This window comes from Oncorhynchus tshawytscha, unplaced genomic scaffold, assembly GCF_018296145.1.
Source record: "Oncorhynchus tshawytscha isolate Ot180627B unplaced genomic scaffold, Otsh_v2.0 Un_contig_17767_pilon_pilon, whole genome shotgun sequence".
In the NCBI taxonomy this organism is placed as follows: Eukaryota; Metazoa; Chordata; class Actinopteri; order Salmoniformes; family Salmonidae; genus Oncorhynchus; species Oncorhynchus tshawytscha.
In genome coordinates, this window is record NW_024609023.1 from 71,359 (window position 1) to 96,247 (window position 24,889).

At 41.9% G+C, this 24,889-nt stretch overlaps 1 protein-coding gene and 1 pseudogene across 5 annotated transcripts; both read left to right on the top strand.

The window, feature by feature from the left end:
* Positions 1–393: 393 nt before the first annotated feature.
* Positions 394–9,876, top strand: LOC121844120 (annotated as a pseudogene).
* A 2,298-nt stretch (positions 9,877–12,174) lies between these two features.
* Positions 12,175–21,851, top strand: LOC121838654 (zinc finger protein 135-like). 5 transcript variants are annotated; one of them, XM_042314017.1, is made up of 5 exons: positions 12,175–12,553; positions 12,773–12,809; positions 17,105–17,141; positions 19,853–20,036; positions 20,444–21,851. In XM_042314017.1, exon 5 carries the CDS (start codon positions 20,473–20,475, stop codon positions 21,766–21,768), a length of 1,296 nt encoding a protein of 431 aa, XP_042169951.1. In that variant the 5' UTR covers positions 12,175–12,553; positions 12,773–12,809; positions 17,105–17,141; positions 19,853–20,036; positions 20,444–20,472; the 3' UTR covers positions 21,769–21,851. The 5 variants fall into 5 exon arrangements, with proteins under 5 accessions (XP_042169951.1, XP_042169949.1, XP_042169952.1 ...); XM_042314015.1 differs by lacking the exon at positions 17,105–17,141; XM_042314018.1 differs by lacking the exons at positions 12,773–12,809; positions 17,105–17,141.
* Positions 21,852–24,889: the final 3,038 nt, after the last annotated feature.

A 24,889-nucleotide genomic window follows, 5' to 3' on the forward strand; every position in this document is an offset into this window, starting at 1 on the left:
AGGAATTTCTCTAATCTCAAATTCAGCCTGCCACCTTCCAGCAAACCACAGCCAGGCGGAGGCTGCAAGCTATTTCTGTTGTTTCTATAAATACCTTAGATTTGTTTTGATTTTAATTTGATGTAACTTGCAAATGTAAAAACAATACAACCACACGTGGACATAATGCATTTGCAATCATTGAGGATGACACAAAAGACGTGATACAAAATCATTTAAAGTTTAAATAGATTCATGATATATTGATCATGCCAATTTGTTTTGACATTAATTTAACATACTATATATCATCGAGGCAATACAGCAGTTATATCCTAACAATAAATGACTCCCTAAACCGCCTCACCCACTTGAAGAGAGGTGTTGATGACTGTGTACAGTTGGTGGCGGCACCTCTTAAACACCACAGAAGAAGCTGAAAAGCATCAACAGGAAGTACTTTGTTACCATCCTCTATCTAGTTTTCAAACCAAATATAATTCAACCGGTTTTTGCAGGATGTTTCTAATGTAAGATTAGTCTAAATGAGACGTTTATTTGTCAAAATTTAAATCGAGTTTTATATTTAAAAAGGTGTGGTCGAGCTTTTATTTATCTGAACGCTGTGACAAAGAAAGTAACTGTAGCGTAACGTTACTCTTACTGTCATGTTTTCTATTTGAAGAAACGTTAATTAAAGAAAGAATACAGTTGCTTCCATGACGGATCGGGTAAGTTTGGTTGACTTATGAACAATATGCTTTCTGTGGTGTATGAAATGTCAAGGCCTATTTTTCATAATATTTGATCTTCCATATCCATTCGTTCCATTTGAACAGCTGGACAAAATGGTGGTAATTTGGGATATTTTGTCCTTCAGCAAAGTAGCCTACTAGCCTAAAGCACACAGATTGATACAAGGCAATGCGCAGGTAAAGTCAAAATCATTGAGAAATAATGAGGACAAAGCTACAACTTGCAGTAGTGGTGTGTAGGTAAAAGCGTCAGCCAAGCCAGAAAAATAGCCATATTACAACCTGTGTTGTGATAATTGCGTTGTTTGTTATAACCTGTTAGTAAGCCTTGACACAGCTGAGACAAGAAGACAGTGGCAGAATACATTCAACCAGACCTTTGTTAAAATCATAAAACCGGAGAGCAACATCTGTCCTGTTAAGTTAACAGTTACAACCTACAGAATGATCAAGCAAGTTAATGTTTCCAACGTTTTCGGACTACTAAACAACAATAGATTTAGTTACCGCAAGTCGCAAAGAAAACAGGCCCTGCATCCACTATTCAAGCACAATTTAAACTTCAACATCATCTTATCACCTATGCTTACATTACTACAACTAAAATATTTAAAAAGAAACAAGGGGTGCAACTTTCACTGGGGACAAGGGACATCCCTACATTCTTAATTAGCATTTTTTTTTTGTCCCCCCCACTTCTAAATGTTGCACCGCTGCCAAAAACAATTTAGTTAACTAAACTTAGGCTAAATATGATGCGTCTATCCATGGTACTGATTTCTGTGTGTGCATTGCGAGTAGAAAAAAACATGTTGACTCACCTTAACTTGTAGAGAAATGCCATCCTCATCTTTCATGTTCCCTGAACGGTCTATGAGTCAGTCATACAGTACACACTTTTAGTTTTGGTTGTCTTTGGCTTCCTTGCTAAGATAAAAATGTTCATCACACAAATTATTTTGTTTTATATTCCATTATATTGTAGTCGTGAGTGTTCAGTATTTTATGCGCCGATTTGGTAAAAATGATTGCAGCGGATTAAAACGACACTAGCTTCCATAAAGTAACCATTGGACTTAAATGTTTATTTGACTACCTTTTGTAGATGCAACCGTTTTTATTACATTTATAATGTATCACTCTTGCGTGCACATTTCTGTCCATTAATAACTTTTTGTAGCATTTCTGGCAATGCCAACTAAGTTTCAGACAAATCTAACTAACTAATTTATCTATAGTTCTATCTAACCTGGTCAGCAACTTGGATGCTTGGCAACAATACAGTTGCTATTAGCTAAAGTTAGCCTCTGTAGCTAGCTATCTAACGAAAAGGCAAATAAATGTAGCTAGCTGCAATTGTTGATGGAAGGTTTGTTACACAAATAACTAAAGCCATTAGCTTGCTAGCAGACAACAGCTGAACATCGACAGGAAAGCTAGCTAACGATAGCAAGTTCACGTCCAAATGCCGCTCGTAGCTATGTTTTGTGGGAAAATGTACCTCCGTTTTTTTTTTAAATGCCAAACTGCTACCTTAGAATGCATGCAATGCAATGGACTTCTGCAATGCTAGCTACTCCATAGTCCAAGCTGCGGTAAACGCTAGCCATATTTCACTGTCAGACAGGACACAACTCAAACTTGCTGAGAAAACAAATCAAATCAGATTGTATTGGTCCATACACATACTTAGCAGATCTTATTGCAGGTGTAGCGAAATGCTTGTGTTCCTAGTTCTAACAGTACAGTAATATCTAATAATCCATGACAATAATGTTACATCTAAAAGTAAAAAAATGGAATTAAGAAATATATAAATATTAGTCCAGAGTATAAATACAGTACATTCATAAGTATGTGGACACCCCTTCAAATGATTGGGCACACCGCCATGCAATCTCCATAGACAAGCATTGGCAGTAGAATTTCCTTACTGAAGACCTCAGTGACTTTCAACGTGGCAGCACCACCACCTTTCCTACAAGTCAGTTTGTCAAATATCTGCCCTGCTAGAGCTTCCCCGGTCAACTGTAAGTGCTGTTATTGTGAAGTGGAAAAGTCTAGGAGCAACAATGGCTCAATCGAGGAGTATGCCACACAAGCTCACAGAACGGGAACGCAGAGTACTAAAGTGCGTAACGCGTTAAAATCATCTGTCCTCGGTTGCAACACTCCCTACCGAGTTCCAAACTGCTTCTGAACGCAATGTCGGCACAACTGTTCGTCAGGAGTTTCATGAAATGGGTTTCCATAGCTGAGCAGCCGCACACAAGCCTAAGATCACCTTGAGCCAGTCGCAGTTCGGGCTTGTATAGCTCCCTGGGCGAGCCATACAAAGCTTTCAGCTTTGAAAGCTCCTCTGCTTCAGCTACGGTCACTGGAAGAGTAAGACAAATTCTGAGGTCTGGGGTCTCCAGCGCCGGTCCACAGTCCGGTTCTACAAAGGCGGAGGGATCAGCGTAAAGAGGGGGGGCTGCATCCAGAACCGGAGCCACCACCAAGGGTAGATGCCCACCCGGACCCTCCCCTATAGGTTCAGGTTTGCGGCCAGGAGTCCGCAACTTTTTTGGGGGTACTGTCACACCCTGACCTTAAATATAAAGAAAACAGAGATATCTTGGTTAGGTCAGGGTGTGACTAGGGTGGGTACACTAGTTTTTGTATTGTTTAGGGTTTTTTGTAGGTCTAGGTGATTTGTATGTCTATGGTGGCCTGATATGGTTCCCAATCAGAGGCAGCTGTTTATCGTTGTCTCTGATTGGGGATCATATTTAGGTAGCCATTTCCCTTTGGTGTTTGTGGGATCTTGTTCTATGTTTAGTTGCCTGTCTGCACTATTCGTAGAGCTTCACGTTTCGTTCGATAGTTTGTTGTTTTGTTGAGTTTCAGTTATTAAATATTACGTGGAACTCTACTCACGCTGCGCCTTGGTCTCATCTTTATGAAGAACGTCACAAGTCCTGAGCTTCCCAAATTAGTTTTCTTCTTAGAACAGAGTTTGCAGCAGAAAAGGCTTTTTTTTTTCAGAATACACCAGCCAACTTCTAGGGATTTTTTCACCACTCACCAAGGTCTTCCTGATATACTGGTGGTGGCAACTTCTTCCTTCACTCTCATTCCTTGGGGAAACAAAGTTAGGTGGTACCTCACTTGGTCCTGTGCAAACAAGCTGTGTCTGAATTCTGTCAGTCAGCAGGGTCTGTAGACAGTGATTCATCCTCAGCAGCAGGCAAACAGTGGTCAGCAGCAGGGTATGTAGACAGTGGTTCATCCTCAGCAGCAGGGTCTGTAGACAGTGGTTCATCCTCAGCAGCAGGATCTGTAGACGGTGGTTCATCCTCAGCAGCAGGGTCTGTAGACAGTGATTCATCCTCAGCAGCAGAATTTGGTGGGATGCAGCTACAGGCGTTTCTAAAGGAGAGCAAATGGGCATTAGTTTACGCATGTTATTCACAGCATTTATAGTGGTGGAACATCCCACATACATACCCAGTAATAATAAAATCATCATTGTTACCTACAATATGGAAATTTAAAACTTTGCGAAAGGGAGATTATTTATTCTGTTTGTTACGCAGGGATGCACACACATGTGCGTGCACACAAACCCACCTGAAGAATCGATCACGCAAATGTCAACATTCCCAAAAAATAATGGGCGCCCCGTGCCGCCCCCGGCAAGATGCCGCCTTGGGCTGCCCATACCTAAATCCGCCACTGCCTTGCGCAATGCCAAGCCTCGGCTGGAGTGATGTAACATGCTGACCAGACCGACACACGCTTGCGCGAGCGCGCAAAATAAATTTAGAAATCCATGTTATTCAATTATTGCACCCACACTGCTCACGCACGCCAACGAGCATCTGCGATGCCAAGGGCTAAAATAGAAGTCATTCCTATTTCTGACGCAGATCGCGCTGAAAGTCCTGCCTCTCCCATCTCCTCATTGGTTTATAGAAACAGGTGGGTGATTGAAAGACGAAGTGTTTTGCCGGTTGTCGTGGTAAAAGTGTAGTTGCCAATCAGGGATTTTTTTTATAAGTTCAAAGATGAAAAAACCTGGAAGGAGGAGAGATGACTAGAAACGATTTGGTTGGCTGTTTTATGTGTGGATTAATTGTCGGAGTAGAAGACCTTGTGCATTTCAGGTAAAATAACAACTCAATGTTTATATCCCAGGACAAATTAGCTAGCAAGCTAGCTAAATAGGACAAATTAGCTAGCAAGTGCAAGCTAACTAGCTAAATTGCCATACATGTTTAATGCTTTTCGACCTGTCCCCAAATTAATGTAATGGTTCAGAGTTTGTTTTGATATTTTAACCTGCGTTTGGTGTAGGGGGACAAAATACATTTATGCACGATAGCGCATGATGGCAGACAGTTTGGGTTCCGTGTAAGGCTCGCTGCCGGCGGACAAATCTGGGTTTGGCAGATGTCAGGAGAACGCTACCTGCCCCAATGCATAGTGCCAACGGTAAAGTGTGGTGTAAGAGGAATTATTGTCTGGGGCTGTTGGTCATCGTTCTGTCCCTTAATTCTAGTGAAGAGAAATCTTAACGCTACAGCATTCTAGACCATTCTGTGCTTCCAACTTTGTGGTAACAGTTTGGGAAAGGCCCTTTCCTGTTTCAGCATGATGCCCCCTTGCAAAAAACAAGTTCCATACAGCAATAGTTTGTCAAGATTGTTGTGGAGGAACTTGACTGGCCTGCACAGAGCCCTGACCTCAATCCCATCAAACACCTTTGGGAAGAATTGCAACGCCGACTGCGAGCCAGGCCTAATCGGCTAACATCAGTGCCCGACCTCACGAATGCTCTTGTGGCTGAATTGAAGCAAGTCCCTGCAGCAATGTTCCAACATCTATTGGAAAGCCTTCCCAGAAGAGTGGAGGCTGTTATAGCAGCAAAGGGGGGACCGCATGCATTTGGAATGAGATGTTTGATGAGCAGGTGTCCACATACTTTTGGTCTTGTAGTAGATGTGATGAGATAGTCGTGTAAATTCTACACAGGGGCACTCAAAGTCAATCTTAAATGAATCATTGTTTATTATCAGCATGCTCTAGAGGTCAAAGTCAAACTTAGGAAGCATAAAGTACCGTTCTGAAGGTATCTCCCTCAGGGAAGTCCCATTAGATCTCTTATATTACTGGTTACAGACACGTTACATAGTCATAGTTCATAGGGTTGGTTCCGGCATGTGTCTGGCACCGCCTCCTGTCTTAACTTATAGAACATATTCTGGTCGTTCTGCCAGATGGTCCTGAGGAGGGGGTCATGTTGCCCCCCTTCATATTTTTACCAAGTACAGGCAGGAACCAAGGATTATTTATAACAATATGAACATTTTGAAGACTGCTCTTCACATGATAACATTTTCCATCACAGGATGTATAGGATGTATACATTATGGACAGTATGTGTATAGAATTACTGGAATATCTGTACAATACGTAGGATTGAGTCGTGATCTGATTTCCCGAAGGGTGAGCAAATATAGATGCAAACAGCACGTTGTTCATTGCATGCTTGTTAGCACCAGAAAAACATCAGAATAACTCTGCAACGCTTTAGACTAGAAACAAGCTGTAATGGCACCAGAAAAACATCAGAATAACTCTGCAACGCTTTAGACTAGAAACAAGCTGTAATGGCACCAGAAAAACTAATAACAAGACTAGAAACAGGCTGTAAAAGGCACCAGAAAAACATCAGAATAACTCTGCAACGCTTTAGACTAGAAACAAGCTGTAAATGGCACCAGAAAGATGTGGCTCTTGTACATGGGGATAACTGTATACATTGATATTCATTTCATTTCGGGTGGAAGGTAAAACCAAATAATTGATGGATTTGGCTCTAAATACTACATCATAATGAGCAGCAGTAGTTCAGATGTTGAGGTTTTTCCTCTCTGGTTATTATGACAAATCACGGTTTCGCAGGTGTTGGCGTCCTCTGAATTTTGGAAAGGGGAGGGGACATACGGCCTGTATCTTGAAAGAGGGTGGAGCTCCTTGTTCCAGCGTCTCTTAAGCTCTCCTCTTATCACGTATGAACCCAGAACTAAATTGAGCGGTTGACCAATTCATGAGACATTAGTTCTGCCTAAACCAAGATTAACTCAGGGGTGAAAGATGTGTTCAACTCCAATGAATGCGCAATCAAAGCTTCTGAGCATTAGAATTGTTATACATTTGTGGAAAGTAGTGAACGATTACACACTTCAGGAGAAAGGAGGTATTATAAGGATGGACCAATCAGAGATTTAGACTTAAGTAATCAAATGTTTGGTCTAATGATATTCTATGTACAATACTTCCTGTGGTCACCAGGACAGAGCTAGTCCGTCCCCTGGTCACAACTCTCCTGGTAGCGCCTTACTGCTGGGTCTGAAGAGGGTGTCTGTGCGGCTGGTCGACTGCAGGAAAACACCAGGGCAGAGTGGAACTGTGAGAGAAGGACACAAGGAGGGAGATTTGATTTCATCAAGTAAGAACAATGGGGTGTGGAACAGACTACAATCTGCTTCTGCAACTTCTGTTAATTCATTGATTAACAGTATACATGTATGGAGGGGGTGTGCCTAATAAACTGGCCACTCCACTGAGTGTATATTGATGATAAGGGCGGCAGGTAGCCTAGTGGTTAAGAGCGTTGGGCCACTAATCAAAAGTTTGCTTGTTCCAATCTCTGAACTGACAAGGTGAAAAATCTGTCTGTGCCCTTGAGCAAGGTACTTAACCCTAATTGCTCCTGTAAATTGCTCTTTATAAGAGCACCTGCTAAATAACAATAAAAAAAAGTTATAGGTTTTGGAAATATGGGTCCATAAACAAATACTAAGTATTCAATGTCTTTATTTTACAGGGGAAACCCCTAACCATCGTTCTCTTAGTGGGAGGGGCTTATCATCTGGGGAGCCTCAACATCCTGTTGCTGACGAGACAGAGAAGAGTCTCTCCAGATTAGAACACCCCAAGAAACACCAGCAGAGACGTACAGGAAGAAACCTCACCACTGCTGCTCTGACTGTGGGAAGAGTTTCACAAGCCAGAGTGGCTTCATTATTCACTGTGATCAGTGTGGGAAGAGTTTTGCTGCATCTAACACCTTCAAATCGAATGTAAGAATTCATACAGGGGAGAAGCCTTACCCCTGTCTTGATTGTGAGAAAAGCTTTGTTAGTGCAAGAGCCTTAACTGTACACCAGTGTGTACACACAGGAGAGAAACCTTATAGCTGTGATCAGTGTGGAAAGAGCTTTGCTGTAACTTCCTCCCTGACTAGACATCAGGTAACACACACTGGAGAGAGAACTTATGTCTGTCTATGTGGGAAGAGCTTTGCTGTAGCTTCCACACTGACTGCACACCAGTGAAGCACACTGGAGAGCAGCTGTGATCAGTGTGGAAAGAGCTTTGCTGTAACTTCCTCCCTGACTAGACATCAGGTAACACACACTGGAGAGAGAACTTATGTCTGTCTATGTGGGAAGAGCTTTGCTCTAGCTTCCACCCTGACTGCACACCAGCGAACGCACACTGGAGGGAAGCCTTATAGCTGTGATCAGTGTGGGAAGAGCTTTGCTGTATCAGAAAAACGAACTAGACACCAGCGGATACACACAGGAGAGAAGCCTTATAGCTGTGATCAGTGTTGGAAGACCTTCAATAAGTCAGTCCACCTGACAACACACCAACTGACACACACTGAAGAGAAACCTTACAGCTGTGATCAGTGTGGGAAGAGCTTTGCTGCAGCTTCCACCCTGAATCGACACCATCGAACACACACTGGAGAGAAGCCTTACAGATGTGATAATTGTGGAAGAGCTTCAGTCAATCAGGGAGCCTGATTTCACACCAGCGAACACACACTAGAGAGAAACCCTATGTCTGTCTGTGTGGAGAGAGCTTTGCTCATTTAGGGAATATGAGAAAACACCAAAAAGCAAAAACGTGCCGTATTTCCTCTCCTTCCTATCTGACACCGGTTCCAGATCCATAAATAAAGGATCAGTAGAAAACATCTAGTGAACAGTCATATCCATCTCTCATTCTTAAACAGTTGCCTTAGTCTGATCACCATGGTAACCTCTGGAGCATAATATACAGCTCTGATCTAGGACCAGGTCTCCCCTGTGTCTATGTAATATTACACATCTAAATGGATAAATGTTATCATAGAAAATGTCAGCGAACCCGTGTGTGTGGGGGCGTGTTGATAATTGTATCTTTTCATATACTCATGATATTATTAAATGTCATTATGTAGAATTTTTCAACAATAGGTGTATATTCATGTATTCAATTGATCAATAAATTAAATCCGTTATCTTCTAAACAAGAAGTTATCACTTAAACTGTATATATTATATATCTATATTGATTAAAATATTCCTAAAACTAATCAATAATACATTGGATAATAATATCCATGAGGTCCAGGTAAGAACTATGCATGCTGTCTTGTAACAACGGTTAATGTAATAACTTTTAGATTTATAATGTAATAAAACCAGTAAATGTAATATCTTCTTGGTTAATATGATAACTTTTTCCACTTAATGTGGAAAAATAACGTTATCAGGTGAGTAACTACTTTTTAAATGAATATCGTAACACCTAAACCAATATTTTATGTGTTACTTCACTTATGTTAATGCAAACCCACAAACACAAACCTATGCACCTGTACTCATACACTAACACACACAAGCACACATTGATTAAAAGACCTGAATTCATCTGTAGGCCTTATAGTCAATGAGTCAGGGGGCTCACTTGGGGTGAACATTTGTAAGGTCAATGTGCCAAGAGTTGAAAATGGGTTCTATCATTGCAGCTTTCTGTGTGCTATCACTATTTCTATTCATCCCATTACATTTTTTGGTAGCATCCAATAAGCCAACATCAGCGTAGAGGATGTCTGATGTAAGGTAGCTATCGACCTAGCTAGCTAGCGAACTACATTTGTTTATCTAAACTAAAGTCTTGCTTGCTTTCCTGATACGCTGCCTAGACATTCCAAAGCATATCAATGTAATTAGCCATCTGTTATCTGGCTACCCACAAACAGGGAAACAGATCCCAATCAAAGGTGTTATCACATGCTCCACTAAGGCAGTTATTTATCTTATAACTTGTCCTTGTGGTAAAAATTATGTGGGTAAAACAAAGTGCGAAATAAAAGTAAGTATCTCAGAGCATCGTAGCACCATCAGGTGCAAAAACTTTACTTATCCAGTTGCGGCCCACTTTTTGGAGGCAGGCCACTCGATTTCGTCTCTGCGTTATATTGGCATCGAACATGTCACCCTCCCTAGGAGAGGGGGTGACCTTGATCATTTATTGTTAAAACGAGAGGCTGCCTGGATCTTTAACTTAAAGACCTTTGCTCCCTTCGGTCTCAACGTAGACTTTGATCTGAAGCCATTCTTGTGATTATTGTGACTTTGCCATTGTAATTGTTTGTAAGCTTGTGTAGTCTAAAATGAATATATGATCGTATGCTATCCATTTGTTGTTTGTATGTTGTTCTTTGTATGCCATTTTAATATTTGAGAATTAACCAATGATATTAGGCCACTCTTGGCGATGATTACAGACACCGGTAATTACATTTTGCATCTGAACTCCTAGAGTGTGCGGCTCTCTTTTATTTTCACGCGAGTCTTGAGTCACCACTCGGAGTACTATGAGATACAACTATCTAGGTTTACTGTTATCAATTTATTAAAAGGCTAAGTGACAAGCTAATATCCTGCAATCAATGATCTAGTATTAAACATAAGCATCTCTGGATTAACTATCTAATGTTAGCTAAATGTAGTATTGAAAAAATTGTCTGAGCTTGTGTATCCGATGTGAAATGGTTAGCTAGTTAGCGGTGGTGCGTGCTAGTGGCGTTTCAATCGGTGACATCACTTGAAGTAGTGGTTCCCCTTGCTCTGCAAGGGCGGTGGCTTTTGTGGAGCGATGGGTAACGATGCTTCGAGGGTGACTGTTGACATGTGCAGACCGAGGGGACGGACGTAAAGTTTATACTGTTGACTGGTTGCTGCAGAAAGAGGAGGAGGTCAAAAGGGGGGTGAGTGTAGCCGATGTGAAATCTCTCGTCAGGGTAAGCCTATTGGAAATCACCTATGGGGGAAAAAATGAATGTTGGAAAACAATTGGAACCATTTCCCTGTTTGGCCACTAGGTTTTATGGGTATTATGACTCGGCCACTGTGGGGCTCTATAGAGAGAAAGAGTAATTAAAATAAGTAACTAAAATTTTTATAGGCACTAATTTTGCCATGGTTCGCTGGACAAAGCCTATGGGGAAATTAATGGTGTTTTTGGATGAATGCCGAAAATAAGGTCTGTTGTAAACACAGGTTTAGATGTTATATGTTTTGTTATACAATCTATCGGCGAACGTCACTTGTGAATTTTGACGTATTTAAGTAATTTTAAAAAGCACATAAGGCTTCATAATTCATAAAGGTCATATTAACTGACTGCTATTATCTCATAGAACAAAACGTATAAGATCTCCTTAGCCTGTGCTAACTATTTTCTGTGTTTATTACAAACCCTAATTTCCCCCCATACATTTTTCCTATTGTGATGGCTGAACGAGCCAAAGGAAACTCATTTCCGAGTTCTAAAACTACAAACTGGCGAGCTTTAAAGCTCTGTATAGCTTGACATTGACATGATTGGTAAGTGTAGGAGGGGTACTTCCTGTATAAACACAAATTCCCTTCCTTGACTACTTCCTTCCAGCATCCTAGATGTGAGAAGTGTGCAGGAGGACCTGAGAGAAAGGAATGTGTAGTATTGATGTAAAACGTTGTGTGTATAAACTGTAGGGATACACATGGTGCTGGAGATCAGATGTGTCCGGTGAGAGAAAGACAGGTTGAGGTTACCAGGATCACAGTAGTGCAGAAGGTGTTGTATGCTGAGACAGTGAAGAGAGTAGTAGAGGAAGATGGGTCCAGGGTGAAGGATCCTGAGAGGATCCCTGTGATTAGGCGGAGGTCAATAGAGAGTGATAAAAATAACATGCTTCAGTATTTTTAATTTTTTTGGTGTTCATGGCCATGGTTGTCAACTGTACCGCAGGAATAGAATGTAAATCACAGTGGATAGATGTTGTGGTGGCAGCTGTTGAGAAGTAATTGGGTGTACAATATTTTACTTCAGAAGAGTTCCAAGGTGTTTTGAAAGATAATATCTCGTCCTTTCCGGTTGCTGGCCTGGTGTGGGATCAGAGGGCCAAAGTAGTGGAATAATGATGAGGTTTTAATGGGTGCAGGGTTAGTTGGTTTTTCACAGTGTTATGAATGAATAATACAGAATAGTAGGCTGATACACAGCCAACACACTAGGTGGGGGCGTGCACCTATAGTCATTGTTTGCGGACCGTCATAACACTAAAGAAGAAGAAGACCACTTCCTTCTCAACGGCGCTGATTCTGGTCTGCTCCGTGAAGCGGAAGAATTATGAATCAAATCAAATGTTATTGGTCACATACATATTTTATTGCTGGTGTAGCGAAATGCTTGTAATGCACTGACTACTGCGGAGGTTGCATTGTTGAAAATGCTGCATGGACACTGCAGACATCGGATTGAACGTACACCAGGTTTTTCTGGTTCGCTGCACGGATAGCGCTGCTGTAAACAGTCTGGTATTTTATAGGCGTCCATTACTGGGCCTCAGACATTAAAACTATCTGGACTCTCGAAGAGGACGTTGTTTCAAGTGGATCTCGGGTAGAGTTAGACGATAACAGACAACAGGATTCTTGGTGAATAAGGTGTTGAACGTTTAATTGACTTTAATAGATTTAAATTTTATCCAGGATCTTTCTGAAGTAAGGTTAGCCAACATCAGACATTTATTTGTCACAGTTTAAGTCGAGTTTTGATATTTTAAAGGACGCCTGATTGCTCTGGTCTGTTTATCTGAATGCTGTGACAAAGTAACTGTAGTGTAAACTAGCTACAGATTAACTCTCACGTTTTTATATTTGAAGAAACGCTGAAGAAAGAATAGCTTACACGATGAATCGGGTAAGTTTGGTTTACTTTTATTAACAATATTCCTACTGTGGTGTATAACATGTCTAGGTCTAGTTATCATCTTTGATCTTCCATATCCATTCGTTCCATTTGAACAACTGGACAAAATAAACAATGGTAGTAATAAAAACGTCATATTTTGTCCTTCAGAAAAGTAGCCTACTAGCCTATTGTTTGAATGTTAAATGACGAGACAGAGGCATTGATGCGAGTAACCAGTCTTGTTCAGTATATGACAACACATCCGGGTATCTCAAGCACCCCGGTAAAACACAAGAGTTGCAGTAATGAACATTTACCAACAGATGGCATCACTGTGCCATCTTACACCCATAACACCTATCGCACACTGTTTAATACAAGGCAACGAGAAGCTAAAGTCAGAAACCATGGAGAAATAATGAGGCCAAAGTAAAGTTGGTTTTATATTCACACATTCGGACATTCAACAGACATTCGCCAAAAGCCATTTAAAATGGTAAAAATCAATAATTATTTCACCGTTTGTCACATAAACTAGGTATGATTTATTAATTAAATGTCTAGAATAATTTTACAACCTTTGCTTGGAGTAGAAATTCCAGTTTTGATATGATAGAAATTTAAATTTGATAGACTACATGCCCTCTATCAAATCAAAACTGGAATTTTTCCCCAAAACAAAGGTTGTAAAAGTGTGCTAGACATTTATAGAATAAATAATATCTAGTTTTATGTTTCTGTGACAGTTAATTAGTTATTGATTTATACCACTTTAAATGGCTTTTGACAAACCAACTTTACCTTGGTGAAATAATGAGTCCAAGCCTACACCTTGCAGTAGCGGTGTGTGGGTAAAATGACCAGGGAAGCCAAGCCAGAAAAATAGCCATATTACATGTTGTGATAATTGCGTTGTTATAACCTGTTAGTTCATATGCCTGGACTCAGCTGAGACAAGAAGACAGTGGCAGAATACATTCAACCAGACCTTTGTTACATCATAAAACTAGAGAGCAACATCTGTCCTGTTAAGTTCACAAGAAATGTTGCATGTAACAGTTACATGACCTTCAGAATGGTCGAGCAAGTGAATGTTTCTGACACTTCGGGAAACTAAACCACTATTTATTTAGAGTTACCGCAAGTCGAAAAAGAAAACAGGCGCTGCCTCCACTGTTCAAGCTTCATTTCAACATCCTCTAATCACCTATGCTTAGTCTACTAGTGACAACTAAAATATACCAAAAACCAAGGGCGCAACGTTCACTGGGGATGGAGTGAACATGTCCCCACCACATTCTGAAATTGCATCTTTGTCCCCCCTAGTTTTATCATTGGAATGTAATACTAAATGTGTTAAGTGTGTGCTTTAGGACCATGCGTACGCCTCCGAGAGGTCGAGTAGGCTGTTTGGAGTATTTATAGGACTGGATAAAAAATAAATAATAATAATGACATAGCTACATCAGTTCAAAACCAAATTGACACGCTGCTACCTTACAATGCATGCAACGCAATAGACTTTTGCAACACTAGCTAGCTACTCCATAGACCAAGCTATGGTAAGAGCTAGACATGTTTCACTGTCGGACAGGACACCACTCTAACTGTAGCTGAGAAAACAAATACATGTAAACAGCACGTTGTGCCCTGCAGTGAGCAGATGCATGCTGGCTAGCATCAGAAACTCACCACTTTCAAACATTCAGAATAAATTCCATTGTGCTTCTTCTCCTGTCCTCTTGAAATTTTAATACAAATCTGTTTAGATCAACAGTGGCCAAACTAACAACTCTGCCAGTTGACTGGCTTCATTGACCGTCTTGATTATTTTTTACAACTCCGATCTGGATATCTGTCAACAACTCTGCCATGTACGGCCATTCCAGTGGTGCGGCACTAGGGGTGGGGGCAAGAAAATCTGTTATGAATTATATATATATATTTTTTTAATGACATGTATTAGGGAGGCACGTAGCCTAGTGGTTAGAGCGTTGGGCCGGTAACCGAAAGGTTGCTGGATCGAATCCCCTAGATGACATGGTAAAAATCTGTTGTTCTGCCCCTGAACAAGGCAGTTAACCCACCGTTCCCCAGTAGGCTATCATTGTAAATAAGAATTTGTTATTAACTTACTTTCCTAGTTAAATAAAGGTTAAATCAAAAATAGTAACTAAATTGCTAAAACAAAGGTTTAAGGAAATACAGGCAGGCACCACATTACTACAAGACAAAATCATTTGGTCAATTAATCATGATGGTCTTGTAAGTATTAAAGCAGTGTGTTAACTTAATTTAAACTCAATAAATAAATCATTTTGAAGACCCTGGTCCTTCCCCCACCAGCAGCCAACCAGCAGTGCAGCTACCAGTCCCAGGGGTCCCCTCAAGGAGGTATACTGACAGACAGTATTAAAGCAAAGCTATACACTGAACAAAATATAAATGTAACATGTAAAGTGTTGGTCACATGTTTCATGAGCTGAAATAAACGATCCCAGAAATGTTCCATATTCTCAAAAATATTATTTCTATAAAATGTTTTGTACAAATTTGTTGAATTTCTTTACATCCCTGTTAGTGAGCATTTCTCTGTTGCAAGATAATCCATCCACCAGACAGGTGTGGCATATCAAGTAGCTGATTAAACGGCATATTCATTACACAGGTGCACCTTGTGCTGGGGACAATTAAATTAAACTAAATGGCCACTCTAAAATGTGCGGTTTTGTCACACAACACAATGCCACATATGTCTCCAAGTTTTTAGGGAGTGCTGGTGTCAACATTGTGAACAGAGTGCCTCATGGTGGCGGTGGGGTTATGGTATGGGCAGGCATAAGCTACGGTCAACGAACACCATTGCATTTTATCGATTGGCAATTTGAAATCACTAAAATACCGCAACGAAATCTTGAGGCCCATTTTTTAAGGTAGCTGTAACTAACAGATGCATATTTGTATTCCCAATCATGTGAAATCCATAGATTAAGGCCTAATGAAGTTATTTCAATTGACTGATTTCCTCATATGAAGAAAAATATATTCAATTGTTTCATGTTGCGTTTCATATTTTGCGGATGGTATAATAATACATAAAGCCTCAAAAGTTAGTGGAATGGGATTAGTGTGGTGTGCAATGAATTCTTGTAGGCGGTAAAAATCACTTTGTGGGAGCACCTCCTAGAGAATCTGAATTGGGCTCTTTGAGAATGTTTGGCTCATAAGCAACCTGCATAATCATTGTTTGAAGTACAATAGACCAACATAGCTACTGTAGCAGGTCAAAGCTGTGTGCTGGAAAACCTTGGTAGATCATGGGTGGAGTTGGGATCATGGGTGGAGTTGGGATCATGGGGGAATATAATTTTTTCAGCTTCAAACCAATGCCTACTTTTCACTTAATGTTGTTTTTTGTTTCTCATTCTTACTATAAGAATGAAACCTAAATTGCATAGTGACTGTAAAATAAGCTACATTAAAGGTAGACTTAGCAAAACGATGCCACAAGCAGCACCGCAGATATTGCAATGAGCGAGATGCAAGACTTCACTCTCACACAGTCACTCACAGTATCTGTGCAAAGGGTATGCTTCATGCTCTTCCAGCATGGTAGCCATGGGACCAAAACATTGGAGAAGTTTAGCCTCGCGGTTCAACGTTCTTGGTTATTGCGAAAATAAAATGACATTTTATTGGTCACATACACATGGTTAGCAGATGTTAATGCGAGTGTAGCGGAGTGCTTGTGCTTCAAATTTCAACAATGCAGTAATATCTAACAAGTAATCTAACACATTCACAACTACATTATACACACAAATGTAAAGGGATGGATAAGAATATGTACATATAAATATATGGATGAGTGATGGCCGTGCGGCATAGGCAAGATGCAGTAGATGGTATAGAATACACTATATACATACGAGATGAGTAATGAGATATGTAAACATTATTAAAGGGGCGTTATTTAAAGTGACTAGTTCTGCCTTTATTAAGTCCATGTTATTGACTCACTATGCTGTTTACTTTGTGCATATAGCCTACATCATATCACTGAAACTACCTTTAAACTCAGAATATGCTATTCTGTTCTTTTGAATGTTTTGTTTCCTAATTCCTGCCTACAGATATGTTAGACCATGTAAAATTACTAAAACTACAAAACTACAAAATGCGTCATTGTTGGATTCTTCTAAAGTAGGCCTACCTCAAGTCCTGGCAGTGTGTTAACTTAATTTAAACTATTAACACTTAATAAATGACTTACTAAATAAATACCCTGTTCCTTCCCCCACCAGCAGCGTAGCTACCAGTCCCAGGGGACCCCTCAAGGAGGTATACTGACAGTAGGGTACATTGCTTTATAAAATAAGCAACAACCACCTAGACCAATTCCAGGATTGAATTCAATCATATACATTTGCCATGTTTTGTAGGGTTAAATAATGCTGATAGTGTTAAATAATGTGATGTTCACATAATGTTCCTTTGTATTTTATTGATTCATCTGCAGGAACAGTCGCACCCATGGCCCTCACGCTAGCGCCACCTCTACCTACATAATATGTTAAGGAATGCCTAGTTATCTTCCCTTCACTCCCACTAGCCCATGACTAGCCCATGACTAGCCCATGACTAGCCCATGACTAGCCCATGACCAGCCCATGACCAGCCCATGACCAGCCCATGACTAGCCCATGACCAGCCCATGACCAGCCCATGACAGCCCATGACCAGCCCATGACCAGCCCATGACTAGCCCATGACCAGCCCATGACCAGCCCATGACTAGCCCATGACCAGCCCATGACTAGCCCATGACCAGCCCATGACCAGCCCATGACCAGCCCATGACCAGCCCATGACCAGCCCATGACCAGCCCATGACTAGCCCATGACCAGCCCATGACCAGCCCATGACCAGCCCATGACTAGCCCATGACCAGCCCATGACCAGCCCATGACCAGCCCATGACTAGCCCATGACCAGCCCATGACTAGCCCATGACCAGCCCATGACCAGCCCATGACCAGCCCATGACCAGCCCATGACCAGCCCATGACTAGCCCATGACCAGCCCATGACCAGCCCATGACCAGCCCATGACTAGCCCATGACTAGCCCATGACCAGCCCATGACCAGCCCATGACCAGCCCATGACTAGCCCATGACCAGCCCATGACCAGCCCATGACCAGCCCATGACTAGCCCATGACCAGCCCATGACCAGCCCATGACCAGCCCATGACCAGCCCATGACCAGCCCATGACCAGCCCATGACCAGCCCATGACCAGCCCATGACCAGCCCATGACCAGCCCATGACCAGCCCATGACCAGCCCATGACCAGCCCATGACCAGCCCATGACTAGCCCATGACCAGCCCATGACTAGCCCATGACCAGCCCATGACTAGCCCATGACCAGCCCATGACCAGCCCATGACCAGCCCATGACCAGCCCATGACCAGCCCATGACCAGCCCATGACCAGCCCATGACCAGCCCATGACCAGCCCATGACCAGCCCATGACCAGCCCATGACTAGCCCATGACCAGCCCATGACCAGCCCATGACCAGCCCATGACCAGCCCATGACCAGCCCATGACTAGCCCATGACCAGCCCATGACTAGCCCATGACCAGCCCATGACTAGCCCATGACCAGCCCATGACCAGCCCATGACCAGCCCATGACTAGCCCATGACCAGCCCATGACTAGCCCAATCCAATGGTACATTTTCACAACTCGAAGCACAAAAATATGTTTCAAAACTCTTAGGCCATTTTCAGTTGATTACTTTTGAAAATATTTCCTGTCATTTGTTAATACATTTTACTATAATTTAATCAAACTGCTAAAAACTGATCTACAAAACCAAAATTATAAAGTGTCAAGTTTACGAACAGTATATATAAAAAATGAAATTTGAAATAATGGTGTAGTGTACAATGTACTGCTGAAATACTTGGGTGGTAAATTACAGTTTATTCCACTCATTATCTGAATGTTGTTGATTTTTAGATGTGGATGCTGTTACAGTAACAAGTCACATAAAGTGGATCTTAAGCAATGTTGCATGGGGCGGAAATTGCACCAGGTTACACAATACCTTTTTACTGTAGGTTTCTACTACATGTTACAATACCCCTATAACTGATGGTTTCTTCTATGTATGTGTAACGGATGTGAAACAGCTAGCTAGTTAGCGGTGGTGCTCGCTAAATAGCGTTTCAATCGGTGACGTCACTTGCTCTGAGACCTTGAAGTAGTAGTTCTCCTTGCTCTGCAAGGGCCGCTGCTTTTGTGGAGCGATGGGTAACGATGCTTCGTGGGTGTCAGTTGTTGATGTGTGCAGAGTGTCCCTGGTTCGCGCCCTGGTATGGGCAAGGGGACGGTCTAAAGTTATACTGTTACATATGTACTGTATAAGAATACTGAAACTATGAGACTGAGATTTTTCTCAACATGCTCCAAAAGTGGGTTAACGAGCAGCAATAGTTCTGGTGTTTAGGTTTTGTGTCACTGGTTATTTGAACCAATCATGATTTTGCAGGTGTTACCATCTGTCACATGTTGGAAGGGGAGGGGACATTCAGCCCGTATCTTGAAAGAGGGGTGGAGCTTCTCATTCCGGTTCTTCTTCTTGTTCTACCATCTCTTAATCTCTCCACTTATGAACCCAGAACTTAAGCGAGCAGTTGACTAATTATGTGACACTTAACCCAGAATTTAACTAAGATTAACTCGGGTGAAAGATGTTCAACTCCAATGAATGCTCAATCAAACATTCTGAACATAAGACGGGGCATTCCAAGTGTTATCAATTTTGAAATTTGTAAAAAAAATATATAAAAAACAGATCCATCTGAAATATTTGGCAAAGTGATTGAAAATGTTGTGGAAAGTAGTGATCAGTGACACACTTCAGGAGAAATGCGATATTACAAGTATGCACCAATCAATCAGAGATTTAGACTAAAGTAATCAAATGTTTGGTCTAATGATATTCTATGTACAATTCTTCCTGTGGTCACCAGGACAGAGCTAGTCCGTCCCCTTCCAACCTGCCGGAGTCCCCTGGTCACAACTCTCCTGGTAACGCCTTACTGCTGGATCTGAAGAGGGTGTCTGTGTGGCTGGTCGACTGCAGGAAAACACCAGGGCAGAGTGGAACTGTGAGAGAAGGACACGAGGAGGGAGATGAAGATTTGATTTCATCAAGTAAGAACAATGTGGTGTGTGGATGAGATTACAAATCTGATTCTGCATTTCTGTTAATTCATTGATAAACAGTAAACACTCAGTGGCCAGTAAATTGTCGCTCCAGTTTCATGAATGGAGGGGGTTGTACCTAATAAACTGGCCAATGAGTGTATATTGATAAGGGCAGCAGGTAGGTTAGTGGTTAAGAGCGTTGGGCCACTAATAAAGGTTGCTGGTTCAAATCTCTGAGTCGACTTGGTGAAAAATCTGTCTGTGCCCTTGAGCAAGGTACTAAACCCTAATTGCTCCTGTAAGTTGCGCTGGAGAAGAGAGTCTGCTATATAACAAACACATTTTTTAAATATAGTATTTCTTTATGGACCTATATTTCCAAAACATAGTCATTCAATGTCTTTGTTTCACAGGGGACAGCACTAACCATTCTCTCAGTTGGATGGGCTTGTCATCTGCGGAGCCTCAACAACATCGTGTTGCTGACGAGACAGAGAAGTGTCTCTATAGACCAGAGCACCCCAAGAAACACCAGCAGAGATGTATAGGGAAGAAACCTCAACACTGCTGCTCTGACTGTGGGAAGAGTTTTACTAGCAGGAGTGATTTCATTATTCACCAGTGGATTCACACCCGGGAGAAACCGTACTGCTGCTCTCAGTGCGGGAAGAGTTTCACTGCTTCTAACGCCTTCCAATCTCATCTGCAAATTCATGCAGGGGAGAGGCCTTACCCCTGCCTTGATGGTGGAAAGAGCTTCAATCAGTCAAGCAACCTGACTACACACCAGCTAACACAAACTGGAGTGAAGCCTTTTATCTGTGATCAGTGTGGAAAGAGCTTTGCTATAGCTTCCACCCTGAGTAGACACCAGGTTACACACACTGGAGAGAAGCCTTATAGCTGTGATCAGTGTGGGAAAAGCTTTGCTGTAGTTTCCTCCCTGATTAGACACCATCGAACACACACCGGGGAGAAGCCTTATAGCTGTTATCAGTGTGGAAAGAGCTTTGCTGTATCAGAAAAACTAACTATACACCAGCGAACACACACAGGAGAGAAGCCTTATAGCTGTGATCAGTGTGGGAAGAGCTTTGCTGTAGTTTCCTCCCTAATTAGACACCATCGAACACACACTGGAGAGAAGCCTTATAGCTGTTATCAGTGTGGAAAGAGCTTTGCTCTATCAGAAAAACTAACTATACACCAGCGAACACACACAGGAGAGAAGCCTTATAGCTGTGATCAGTGTGGGAAGAGCTTTGCTGTAGCTTCCACCCTGAATAGACACCAGCTAACACACAGTGGAGAGAAGCCTTATAGCTGTGATCAGTGTGGGAAGAGCTTTGCTGTAGTTTCCTCCCTGATTAGACACCATCAAACACACACTGGAGAGAAAACTTATGTCTGTCTATGTGGGAAGAGCTTTGCTCTAGCTTCCACCCTGACTACACACCAGCGAACACACACTGGAGAGAAGCCCTATAGCTGTTATCAGTGTGGCAAGAGCTTCAGTCAATCAGTACACCTGAATACACACCAGCGGACACACACAGGAGAGAAGCCTTACAGATGTGACCATTGTGGAAAGAGCTTCAGTCAATCAGTACACCTGAATACACACCAGCGAACACACACCGGAGAGAAGCCTTACAGCTGTGATCATTGTGGAAAGAGCTTCAGTCAATCATTAAACCTGAAAACACACCAGCTAACACACACTGGAGAGAAACATTAGATAGACATACAGTACCAGTCAAAAGTTTGGACACACCTACACATTCCAGGGTTTTCATTTTTTGTATTTTCTACATTGTAGAATAATAGTGAAGACATAAAAACTATTGACATAACACATATGGAATCATGTAGTAACCATGAAAAATGTTAAATAATTCAAAATATATTTAAGATTCTTCAAAGTAGCCGCCCTTTGCCTTTGACAGTTTTGCACACTCTTGGCATTCTCTCAACCAGCTTCATGAGTTAGTCACCTGGAATGCATTTCAATTAACAGGTGTGCCTTTGAGCCAATCAGTTGTGTTGTGACATGGTAGGGGTGGTATACAGAAGTTAGCCCTATTTGGTAAAAGACCAAGTCCATATTAGGGCAAGAACAGCTCAAATAAGCACAGAGAATCAACAGTACATCATTACTTTAAGACATGGTCAGTCAATATGGAATATTTCAAGAACTTTGAAAGTTCGCAAAAACTTTCACTTAAATCTGATTGATGTCCATTGCTTGTGTTTCTTGGCCCAAGCAAGTCTGTTCATCCTATTGGTGTCCTTTATTAGTGGTTTCTTTGCAGCATTTTGACCATGAAGGCCTGATTTCACGCAGTCTCCTCTGAACAGAGAAGGTTAAATTAAAGTTTTAAGTAAAAAATACAAATACAAAAACAGTTGATGTTGAGATGTGTCTGTTACTTGAACTATGTGAAGCATTTATTTGGGCAATAATTTCTGAGCCTGGTAACTCTAATGAGCTTTTACTCTGCAGCAGACGTGAATCTGGGTCTTCCTTTCCTGTGGCGGTCCTCATGAGAGCGCTCATCATAGTGCTTGATGGTTTTTGCGACAGACCGTATACACTTTTCTTATTTGAGCTGTTCTTGCCACCATATGGACTTGGTATTTTGCCAATTAGGGCTATCTTTTGAATACCACCCCTACCTTGTCACAACACAACTGATTGGCTCACACGCCGAAAAAGATGGCTGACGTTTTACATGCCCGTAACCAATTATACAATTTTTTTTTTTTTTTTGCATTTGTAACTTATTTTTTAACTTATTTTGTACATAATGTTACTTCTACCATCTCTTATGACCAAAAAATAACTTCTGGACATCAGAACTGGGATTACCCACCACGAACTGGAAGAAGCTTTTTCCTTTAACAAGTCACACAAGAAAGATATACTGCTCTTCCGGGAACAGGCCCATTTCCCCATCATTTGCGTGAAGAAAAGACGGAAAAGAGGACGCATAACGGGGTGCCTTTTAAGAATCTGTAGGGAAGCGAGTAAACTTCCACTGCGATCAATTCTATTTGCTGGCATGCAATCATTGGAAAATAAAATTGATGTCCTACGATTATCCTACCGACAGGACATTAAGAACTGTAATATCTTATGTTTCACCAAGTCGTGGCTGAACGACAACACAGATAATATAGAGCTGGAGGGATTTTCAATGCACTGGCAGATCAGAGAAGCTATGTCTGGTAAGACTAGGGGTGGTGGTGTGTGTCTTTTTGTCAATAACAGCTGGTGCGTGATGTCTAATATTAAAGAAGTCTCGAGGTATTGCTCGCCTGAGGTAGAATACCTTATGATAAGCTGTAGACCACACTATCTACCAAGAGATTTCTCATCTATATTATTCGTAGCCGTCTATTTACCACCACAGACCGATGCTGGCACTAAGACCGCAAAAAAAAACAACTCTATAAGGCCATAAGCAAACAAGAAAATGCTCACCCAGAAGCGACGCTCCTAGAGGCCAGGGACTTTAATGTAGGCAAACAAATCAGTTTGGCCAAACTTTTACCAGCATGTCACATGTGCAACCAGAGGGAAAAAAACTCTAGACCACCTTTACTTCACACACAGAGGTGCGTACAAAGCTCTCCCCGCCCTCCATTTGGCAAATTTGACCATAATTATATCCTCCTGATTATATCCTCCCGATTCCTGCTTACAAGCAAAAACTAAAGCAGGATGTACCAGTGACTAGATCAATACGGAAGTGGTCAGGTGAAGTGGATGCTACGCTTACAGGACTGTTTTGTTAGCACAGACTAGAATATGTTCCAGGATTCATCCAATGGCATTGAGGAGTATACCACCTCAGTCATCAGCTTCATCAATAAGTGCATCAACGACTTTGTCACCACAGTGACTGTACGTACATATCCCAACCAGAAGCCATGGATTACAGGCAACATCTGAATTGAGCTGCAGCTTTCAAGGAGCGGGACGCTAATCCGGATGCCTATAAGAAATCCGGTGATGCCCTCAGACGAACCATCAAACAAGCAAAGCGTCAATAAAGGATTAAGATTGAATATACTACACCTGCTCTGATGCTCGTCGGATGTGGCAGGGCTTGAAAACTCTTACGGACTACAAATGGAAACCCAGACGCGAGCTGCCCAGTGATGCGGGCCTACCAGATGAGCTAAATGCTTTTTATGCTCGCTTCGAGGCAAGTAACACTGAAGCATGCATGAGAGCACCAGCTGTTGTGGATGACTGTGAAAATGCTCTCGGTAGATGATGTGAGCAAGACCTTTAAACAGGTCAACATTCACAAAACTGCGGGGCCAGATGAATTACCAGGACGTGTACTCAAAGCATGCGTGGACCAACTGAAAAGTGTCTTCACTGACATTTTCATCCCCTCCTTGACTGAGTCTGTAATACCTACATGTTTCAAGCAGACCACCATAGTCCCTGTGCCCAAGGAATCAAAGGTAACCTACCTAAATTATTACCACCCCGTAGCACTCACATCGGTAGCCATGAAGTGCTTTGAAAGGCTGGTCATGGCTCACATCAACAGCATCCTCCTGGATACCCTAGATCCACTCCAATTCGCATATCGTCCCAACAGATCCACAGATGATGCAATCTCAATCGTACTCCACACTGCCTTTTCCCACCTGGACAAAAGGAACACCTATGTGAGAATGCTGTTCATTGACTACAGCTCAGCGTTCAACACCATAGTGCCCATGAAGCTCGTCACTAAGCTAAGGACCCTGGGACTAAATGCCTCCCTCTGCAACTGGATCCTGGACTTCCTGATGTGCTAACCCCAGGTGGTAAGGGTAGGCAACAACACGTCCGCCAC

What these genes read in the sequence shown, in the direction of transcription:
- LOC121838654 (XM_042314014.1), top strand. Translation starts at nt 19,826, where the DNA reads ATGTACAATTCTTCCTGTGGTCACCAGGACAGAGCTAGTCCGTCCCCT. An exon ending in TGAAGATTTGATTTCATCAA is followed by an intron (nt 20,037 to 20,443) that starts GTAAGAACAATG and finishes TTTGTTTCACAG; the next exon opens with GGGACAGCACTAACCATTCT.